Raw genomic sequence first — 10,596 nt, 5'->3', positions numbered from 1 at the left:
TGGGGGAAGACAACGTGTTGTAATAGAAAGAGTTTGGGATCAGAAGTCAGATGAGGCTTTGAATCTTCACTTCTGATAATTACCAGGGGCCAGTCACTTAACCTCTCTTAATCTATTTACTAATCTATAAAATAAATATGATACCTATAGTACTTGCCTGCCTCTTGATGCTATTGTAAAGATGAAATGTAATAATGCATGTAAAGTAATTCATAAGCCTGAAAGTACTATATAAATGTAAGCTATGATAGTTTTTGTTACTGAAAGAGGAGAAGAAAAGAAGGCTTCCTGAAAGAGGGAGCATTTGATTTGCAGTTAACAGTTGAGTAAAAATACAACAGGCAAAAGAGGAGAGGAGTGGTAATAACATGAGTAAAGACAGAAATGGAAAAACATATGCATGGTCAGAGGCCAGAAAAATAATAGTCCAGTTTGCCTGGTATATAGAGTGTACAGAGGGGAGTAATGAGTTTAGGCTGAAAACATTTTTACTTTTTTGCTACTTTCTTTTCTGGGTTGCATGCTAGGAAAAGGACTTTGATTTTAACACAGGTAGAGAAAAACTTAAAAAATTTTAGCAGAAAAGTGACATGACTATATATCTATGCATAAAAAAATATTATTCTGGCCATGGCATAGAGGATGGATTAGAGGGCAGCAGGAGTTGAAATGGGAATACCTGTTAGGGATCTATTGTAATAAATAATCCATGAAGGTGGAAATGAATGTAGGTAATAGGGTAGAAGCACATTACTCTTGGGAGAATGGGGTGCAAATGAGAGAGGTAGCAGAGATGGCAAATGTCACACATGAGAGATGATGGGAGAAAAGTTAAAAAGAACCCAAAGCTTGTGAACATAGGAGACTACTGGTGCCACAGAGAGAAATGATACAGTAAACAACAATAATAACATAGAAATAATACAATAGTACAGGGAAAGGGAGAAAGGTGATAAGCTCATCTTGGGACATAATGAGTTTGAGGCACCAATGGTATCCTGGATATAGCTTGGAGGTAGTCCTAAAACTCAGAGAGGCCAGGGTCAAAGATGGATTTGGGAGACATCTGCATGACTTCCATGAACTGCCAGTACATGGGAATGAGGTGGTGATTGAAGCCACAGAAATGAAGCCTGTAGTCTAGTCGGAAATATAAGGTAAGATAAACACATAAACTATTTTTTGTTTTTGTTTTAAATAAGGGTTCTTTTTTTTTTTTCAGGGCAATGAGGGTTAAGTGACTTGCCCAGGATCACACAGATAGTAAGTGTCAAGTGTCTGAGGCCATATTTGAATGCAGGTCCTCCTGAATCCAGGGCCAGTGCTTTATTCACCGTACCACCTAGCTGCCCCTAACATAAACTATTTTTTAAAGGACATAAGTGGGAGGTTAACTTCCTCATGGGAAGTGGAATGGTGGAAGAAGGATTCATGGAAAAGGGTAACATTACATCAAGGCCTTGAAATATGGGTATAATTTTAAAAGGCGAAGAATATTCCAGGCAAGAACAAAGTATGGGCAGTTTGGGGGATACGGTGGGATCAGTCTTGGACGTTAGGGAGACTAGGGTGTGGGATGGGTTGAAGGAGAGATTGGTTGGAAGTGGGGAGAGCTGTGAAGGGGCTATTGCTGTAGACAGTTAAGAGGTAATAAAGGCCTGAGCCAGACTAGAGCAAGTTGTAAAGAAAGGGAGTGGTCTGGATGCCAGATCATAAGACCATAGGATGAAAAATTTGAAGCTGAAAAGGACCTTAGATTACATAGACTCCAACCTCTAAATTTTACAGATGAGGAAATTGAATTACAGGGAGGTTAAATGATTTATTTGCACAGAATCACTCATTTAGTAAATGCCAGAGGCAGGATTTTTATTTCAGAGGCGAAATCAATAGGACATAAAAACTGGAGGGTGATGGAAAGGGAAAAACCAAAGATGATTTCAAGGTCTCAGGATATGTAAATAGGAGAATTTCATTGAAAGAAGTGGGTAAAAAAATAGTCCAAAGATTAAAAGTAAGCATAACAAAATTATAAAGGTCAAATACTACTTAAATGAAGAGATATGAGTAGACACCCCCAAACTATGCTTTCATGGAGGTCGGGGTGGGAATCCTACATTACGCATTGCACTTATTTTCTGTCTTTTTTAATGTATCAATTAGTTGCACTGATTTTTTTCCACTTTAAAACATGCCATTTGCAGGGAGCAGCTAGGTGGAGCAGTGGATAAAACACCAGCCCTGGATTCATGAGGACCTGAGTTCAAATTCGACCTCATACACTTGACACTTACTAGCTGTGTGACCTTGGGCAAGTCACTTAACCCTCATTGCCCCAAAACCCCCTAAATAGGGAAAAAATAGATGTTAAAAATGCTATTTGCAATGATCCAAGACAATTCCAAAGGACTCATGATGAAAATTGCTATCCACCGCCAGAGAATTGATAAACTCTGAGTACAAATTGAAGTATAATTTTCTCACTTTATTTTTCTTGGGTTTTTGGTTCTTTGCCACATGGCCAATATAGAAATGTTTTGCATGATTTCACATGTATAATGGGTATCATATTACTTGCCTTATCAGTGGGTAAGGAGGGGGCTGGAGGAAGTAAGAGAAATTTGGAACTTGATAAATATTTTTTTTTAATTTAAAAATACTATTTGCTCTCTGAGAGGGGAAGGAAGAAAGATACTGGGGATAACAATGCTGATGTAAGACAAAGAAGATAATAAAAACTTGTTTTTTGACAAAAAGAAAGTGATGGATAAGTCAGAAGAAAGATATTGAGTTCAGTTTCAGATAGGTTGAACTTGAAGTGCCAGCAAGACTTCCACAAAGGGAAGTCTAGTAAGCAATGAAACTTGGTGCTCAGAAAAGTTCAGCGTTATAGACAGAGATTTGGGGATCATTCACATAGCGGCAACTTTTGAAGTAATGAGAATTGTTGTTATTACTGAGACAGAAATATTACTCCATTTTACAGGTGAGTAGCTGAGGCTGAGAGAGGTTGTCTTACATGAGGCCCCACAACTGATAAGAGGTGGAGATAGACTCTCAGCTTGGGTCTTCTGCTTCTCCTTCCCACCGGGCCCATTCTCTTTCCATTCCCCTACACTGCCTCTCACCAGATGAATAGGCTTCATTATATAAGGCTAAGCATATTTGGAAAGTGTTTGGATTGTAATTTAATAGCACCAGTAAATATCCTCCTCTTAAAGAATATTTCTGCTCTTGACATCAAGGACTTTAATGTAGAAACCAGTGGATCTGGTTTATAATAGGATTTTGCAAAGTATAAACTAACATCATTCTACTATGTCCAAATTTCATCTTCAAAGGAGATTTTTATGAAAGACTGATTAATATCATTCAAGAAAAGGATTTTATGACACATTTGGTAGCAAATCTCTAAAAATTTAAAGAACTGCAAATCTCTCATATGGTTTGTATCATTATTATTATTTTAATAACTAATGACTTGAAAACACTATGAAGTTCAAAAACATGTTAAAGACAATCAATTAAACCACAAGCATTTATTAACTACATTTCTGTCAGTGTGAATAAATGAATTCCTTGAAGTGGTCACATTAGTCAAATTATCACTGCATTTCTCCACTGGGCTAGAACCAGTTACCATATTTTACATTGCTAAAATTTGAATAGTGCAACTTTAAATACATAGGATAGGATCACTTCAGGGGATTTCTTATTCTAACTAATGATAACACTGATGCCAGGTACTAGGTTAGGCACTGGAAATACAAAGTAAAGAAGTGAAATAGTTCACTACCCTTCAAGGAATTACCAGCCTGGTTGGAGGAGTTGGCATACACAAATAGGTAGTTACCAAATAGATTTTAAAAAATCAGGGGGACAGGGAGGTACTAAGCTGGGAGTGAGGATCTGAAAAGGAAGTTTGCCTATCTGGTGTTTAAGCTGATGTAGGAGCAAATTCCAGGCACAGGGGACAGCCTATGTAAAAACATGAAGACGGGAAATGGAGTATCCCATGAGATACTGTGATACAGGTTTGGCTGTGTGTGAAGTGAGAACAATGTAATAAAGCTGGAAAGGCAGGTTGAGGTCATGTTGTGTAAGTGCTTCGTATGCTCCAATAAGGAGTTCATATCTGATCCTAGAAGCAGGAAGGAACCATTGGAGTTTATTTATTAGGTGTTAGACTTTGGCAGTGATGTGGAGGATGGAATGGAGAAGAAATGTGAAGAAAAACGATTAGGAGGTTATTCCAATAGTCCACAAGAGATGATGTGAACCTGAACTAGAATGGCCAAATTCCACTAGCTTGGTTGAGGAGGAATTTTGTTCTTAAAGAAAAGAAAATTTCTCATATTTATACTCTTTCCCATTTAATATTTGGCTACTTTTTTTGAAGCTCAATGATTTTCCAGCATTATTGGCTAAATAATCAAAACATTCATTACAAGGACTGAAGGACAAGAAATGTCTATTTTTTTTGCAAACCTTATAGATTTAGTAAGCCCTTATGGATGCTTGATAAATGTTTATTAATGAAAGTGATGATAGAAATTCTTCTAGTTGTAATCACAAAAGACATAAGCATGGGACTCCCTCCTGGACTAGGATAAACATCTGAATAATAGCTAAAATGTGTAATGGCTGAAGGCAGGAGTTATTAACTGTTTTGTGGGTCATAGTTTCCTTTTGTAGTTTGGGGAAGCCTATGAACTCTTTTTCAGAAAAAAATGTTTTGAAATAAATAAAATACATAAGGTTGCAAAGGAAACCAATCATGTTAAATTATCAATATATTTTTTAATTCATAAATATAAGGTTTAAAATTCCAGGTTTAGTTTATAGTTCATTTTTTTTTCTTTTAATGTGGGTAGTTTCTTTTAAATTCTGTTAGTTTCTTGGGCAGGGCATCTAGCTTCTAGGTAAAGGAACAATTGGAAAACAGTACCTGAGCTTTAAATATATGATAACTTAACATTTTCTGTGTTATAAAATTAAAATGTAGAATAATAGAAACAAAAAATCATTTTAATTCAACAAACATTTATTATCTATTATATAAGACAAAAATAAAACAATCCTTATATTTGAGGGCAATAACACGTACACAAATAAGTAAATACAAAGTAATTTCAAAAAGGATAAAGTGCTAATAATTTGGGGAATAAAGAAAGGCCTTAAGGAAGAGGTAGTACCTGAGCTGTGCTTCGAAGGAAGCTAGGAATTCTAACAAGGTCAGTTTGTGGTTTCTCTAGAATAACTCTGAGAACTATAATTCCCTGGAAGTTTCTGTCACCATGCCTTCCTTTAAATATCCTTCCTCAACAGTATGCCTTTCTTAAAGACCCATTCATTGGGCTGAGGTGTTTCATATGTTCATCGAAGCATTCTGCAATCTATGACTACCCATCTTTATCTCTGGTTCATTAAGAATGGGCAGGAAAGTGAAATCGTAGCCACCCAAAAATGCAAGAAGAAAAATGTATGCAAATAGTGCATCCTTATTAGATGTTAATAAGCTGTTTTCTTTGCTGTGACTTACACTGGAGTGATATGGCACCATTATTAAAAAAAATTTTTAAAACCCACCTCTACATGCTCATTCATGCATACTTCCAACTAAGCATTTATCAGTCAACCACCAAGCATTTATTAAGGACCTACTATGTGTCAGGCACTGTGCTAGTTACTATGGTTACAGAAACAAAGAAGTAAACAATTCCTACTGTCAAAGAACTTCTATTTGAAAACAGTAGTTCATAACCTATTTTGGGTCATGAACCTTTTTGGCAGTGTAATGAAGCCAAATGTTTTTAACTGCATAAAATGCATAGGATTACAAAGGAAATGATTACATTGAAATGCAGTTATTAAAATGTTTTTAAAAGTTTATGGACCCCAGGTTGTTAAGAACCGCATTCTAAAGCTTCCATTCTGTGTAATGCATTGTGTTAGAAGGTCAGTACAGTGCTTAATGAATACTTGATGAATACTTGAAAAGCAGTCCTGGTCCACAAGAAGCTTGCAATTCAGTGAGGATTTAAGATATACATAGAAAGAAGCACAAGACAAATAAAAATATACATGTATAAAAGCAGCACAAAGTACAAAAAAAGCCAGATTTTTTCCCGTGTCTAGTTTTTTCCCTCTCTTGTGAAAACATGCTAAAATAACAATGCAGAGTTTTACTTTGCAGAGAATTCCCCAATAGCATAAACAATGCCAAGAGGGCTGTATTTGTAGGCCAGAGATAACATACATGCATGTTCTATAAAGTGCCTAACATGCTCTGGACACTTACAACTCAAAGATGTGTTTTTCTTTCTGAATAAAATGTCATTCACTACCGATCTTCATTTGAGACATATAGCTTAAGATTTTGTAAAGAAAACAATAACTTCTGAATTGAAGAAATCACTGGGAAACTTAGATGAAAAGGATCTGATGTTTATTGATATTTCAAAAATTCATAGCCATTCATTTAGCTATTTTATGCTTTGTTATTTTTGTACAGGAGCAGCTCCGTGGATCAGTGCACAGAGCACTGGGCTTGGAATCAAGAAAACTAATCTTCCACGAGTTCAAATCTGGCCTCAGATACTTATTAGCTGTGTGACTCTGGGTAAGTTACTTAACCCTGTTTGTCTCTGTTCCTCCTCTATAAACTGAGCTGGGGAAGGAAATGACACACCACTGTGGTATCTTCACCAAGAAAACCTCATGTGGAGTCACAAAGAGTCAAACACAACTCAAACAACTGAATAACAACAAGAAGTTCTTGTAGAGTTTCCAGATGCTACTTGAAGAATGTTCTACTTTCTGTGTAGTCTATTGGAGTTCTTTGGAGGCATTTTTTGGTTTGGTTTGGTTTGAGTAAGGCATGGGTGGGTGATGGGATGGGGTGGAATAGATTAATTTGTCCTTTTTGCATTTCATATGATAAATCTTTTTGATCAATATCCATCCAGATCTAGATATCATCAGAAAAAAATCCAAAGAACATGGTGCTAATTAATTTATATCACTAAACTGAAAAACCAGTAGAGCTGAAGGAAGAATCTTCAATACGTAGCCAAAATTCCTCTTCTTAACACATCAGGAGAGAACTACATTCTTGTAGCAAATCAGCTGAAGGAATTTGGTAATTATTGCTCATTGATAAAGACTGACAGTAGTTGCTGGTTCTCCCTTTTTGGGGAAAAGGGAGGAGTATCACAGAGAAGTATTTTAACAGGGGTGTTCTGTCAACTTGGGGAATGTTCAGTGACTCACATAACTACTATTTGGTTGTTCTCATTGACTTTTATAGGAACTAGGAAATAGCCACAGGAAGGCGGCCATTCCTGAAAAGAAAGAGGTAAAAATGATCTCTTTTGGCATAAATTAGCAGAAATCAGGAAACTTGGGAATAAATAATGGCAATGACTCATATAGAAGAATGTATTATTTATTTAAGTTCTGACTATCTAGGACTTCTCTCTTGCATTTCTTTTCCTTCTGAGTTCCTGTCTTTTTTGGTAATTTTCCTGCCGATTGTCATGACTTTCACAGAGAATACGAGGGTAGTACGTTTCAAATGAAGCTTATTCTAGTTTTCTGAGCATTGTATGATGCTAGCTCCTACATTAATCAAATTCTTCAAAGAGCACAAAATGATTTAGAGAAATTTCTCATTTGTTCTTCCATTGCTCTGCTGCAATCATTGCAAAAAAAAAAAAAATAAGACCCATGGGGGCAGCTAGGTGGAACAGTGGATAAAGCACTGGCCCTGGATTCAGGAGCACCTGAGTTTAAATCTGGTCTAAGATACCTGACACTAGTGGTGTGACCTTGGGCAAGTCACTTAACCCTCACTGCCCCACAAAAAAAAAGAAAAAAAAAACGAAGACCCTGTATTCTTTGCAAAAAATATAAAGTTCAAAGAATTGAAAGAATATTAAGTCCGTATTAATCTTCATCACTAAACATGCAATGTTCTGTGTAGTCAAGCTTTGGAAACATTATAGGCAATTCCACCCACTTTTTGTACTGTTTCTTTTGAGAATTATTTTTAAAAGCCACCACAAAATTTTTTATTTTGAGACAAGGTAAATCTAAACCTTTGTGCACCATCATAGTTCCCCAGCCCTGGAAAGAAAAGAAAAGACAAGGTATAAATTTCATATACATATATATTTATGTATATATGCACATATACTTTCACATATAAATATCATATGAAATCTGATTGTTGCTTGAAAGGACAAAACCAACAAGCTTACCTGGCCGCACTGCCTGCAAATGATCTCACCATTTATTTGATAGTCTGCGAATTTCTTTTGTAGTGCTTTATTTTCTCTTACACTGTAGAGTTTCCTAAAATTTGACAAGGGATATCAAATCAAGTACTTTTGTCTTTGTGAAATCTGAATTGGTATCAGAGCTTTGCCCTGCCAGAACAAGTTTCAGATTGTAAATATCCCAGATACTCTTTTTTTTTTATTTGTTTGTTTTTTAGGCAAAGGGGGTTAAGTGACTTGCCCAGGGTCACACAGCTAGTAAGTGTCAGGTGTCTGAGGCCGGATTTGAACTCAGGTCCTCCTGAATCCAGGGCCGGTGCTTTAACCACTGCGCCATCTAGCTGCCCCCCCAGATACTCTTTTTCAATCAAGAAACATAACTTCATGTTCCCTACTGTGGCCTTTATTTTCCAACATTTGCTCAAGTTTTTTTGAATACTTTGAACAGCTGTTTTTCTCTATTCCGCCAGAAGACACCCCTTCAATTTCAAAAGCAATGCTCAGATTTCTTGAGTGTTTCCTTTGACCAGTTTTGATGCTCATTTCCCTAACTGCAGTCTATATGCACATATTAGCTTTGAACTGGCTTCATCACAGGGGACAAGTGATTTAACTTCTCCTGCCTTCAGTCTCCTCATATATAAACTGACAGGTTTCACTAGAAAATAATGGTAATAGCTGGCATTTTTGTTCAGTTGTTTCAATCATGTCTGACACTTTGTGACCCCATTTGGGGTTTTATTGGCAAAGATACTGATAGTAATTTACATAATCTCATGTGAACCTCACAACAGTTTTGTGAAGTAGATATTTATTTTCATTTTACATATGAGGAAATTGAGGCTAAGAGATTGTGCCTTTCCCTTTGTCACACAGCAAGTAAATATCAGAAGTTGTGTTGAATCTAAGTCTTCCTGACTCTAAGACTTTCAACTATGCCACACCAATTCCCAGGATCCTTTTGCTTCTAAAATCCAATTCGTGATTCTAAGACTATGTTCAATTTTTAATCTCCCACATTTGATTATGAATCTATCCAAAGCAATCATATATAAAATTTAATAGAAATTTATAGTACCCACTACAGTGTTATACATCAAGGGATCTTATTACATTCTTAATAACAAATGTCAGATGCTTTGTGCAGTCTACATGCCTGCTATTTTCAAGGACACTGAGCTTGATTTAAATTAAAGGCTGGATGATCACTTGTTGGGTGATATCCCAAAAAGTCAGCTTTGGATATTTCATTATTAAAATGATTCCATGAAATTAAGATCTCAACCAATATAACTTTTAACACAGTTCTGAAAAACAGGCAGTGATGTCCTTCCTAGAAGTCTGGTGGGTTAGGGTGATACCCTGGCTTCTTTTTTGGGGGTGGGGGGGGGCGGGCTAAGTATCATTGCAATAATACAATGACAGGCAGCTCAGTGCTATGTCAGTCATGCATTCACTTGTAAAGGTAATTTTTTTTTTCCAGGAAAACTTGTTCTCTAAAAGGTTGTTTTAGAACTTTGGTAAGGATAAGAGAGCAGAGAATAGAAAATCTTGTAATCAACACATGCTGAATGCATTTTAAAAGTATCTACAATTAAAACTACAATACACCCTTTAAGAAAAACCTTAAATATTAATTGGGAGAAGCTTACTTAAATTCCTGTGTCATGTTGACATGGTGCATGTTCTCAATTACTTGGATGTTTTCTCCAGAACAGGCCAGCACACTACAGTTTTTACAGAGGAAGGTTATTTGTGATGGATTGTCCTTGAATTGCTTTGCAAGACTTTTCTTAGTTTTCATTTTCTTTTCCATTATGCTTTGCATTTGTAACTCCAAAATCTGCACCAAAAAATAGAATTGAAAGTTCAACTTTTTAAACCTTGAATACTTTAAAACCTCTAGGCATTGGGTCACTTACATGCCATGAAAATACTGACATGTGTTGTCTTTGCTCTGATGATTGTAAACTTTATAATAATTTAAAAAAACATTAGAGAAAACAAACACTTAGCTCTTGTGCCTTAGCATAGCATTCTGCACAGAGTAGGTGCTTCATGAATGATTGTTAAGGTTGTTGAATCTGTGGTCAATAACCAGGAATGCTATGAGGTTCAAATGAAATGAAGGATATAAACTACTCTGCAAACCTTAAAGTGATATGTAAATACCAGTTATTATGAGTCTTATTAGCCTCTAGCCCCCAAGGCTCCAGTCTGACTATACTGCCTGAGGCTTCTACTGTAATCCTGCTAGGCTCCCTACAACAATATAGGGGTATGCTAGTAAATATTTAACATTTGGGCCCTGGAAGGG

General features: G+C 36.2%; 1 protein-coding gene across 1 annotated transcript in view; it reads right to left on the bottom strand.

Annotated features, from left to right (window-relative positions):
• Nucleotides 1–6,648: 6,648 nt before the first annotated feature.
• The window catches only part of IFIH1 (interferon induced with helicase C domain 1), a 95,146-nt gene continuing 91,198 nt past the window's right edge, over nt 6,649–10,596 (bottom strand). The window contains exons 14-16 of the mRNA XM_043998878.1: nt 9,932–10,122; nt 8,262–8,355; nt 6,649–8,127 (exon numbers count right to left, since the gene is read on the bottom strand). Of these exons, the coding sequence (XP_043854813.1) occupies nt 7,948–8,127; nt 8,262–8,355; nt 9,932–10,122 (465 nt within the window). The 3' untranslated portion in view covers nt 6,649–7,947. The remainder of the gene's footprint in view (nt 8,128–8,261; nt 8,356–9,931; nt 10,123–10,596) is intronic.

Source organism: Dromiciops gliroides, chromosome 3 (assembly GCF_019393635.1).
Source record: "Dromiciops gliroides isolate mDroGli1 chromosome 3, mDroGli1.pri, whole genome shotgun sequence".
Taxonomy (NCBI): domain Eukaryota; kingdom Metazoa; phylum Chordata; class Mammalia; order Microbiotheria; family Microbiotheriidae; genus Dromiciops; species Dromiciops gliroides.
Note: the sequence above shows the minus strand (reverse complement) of the source record. Positions and strands in the feature narration are given on the sequence as shown.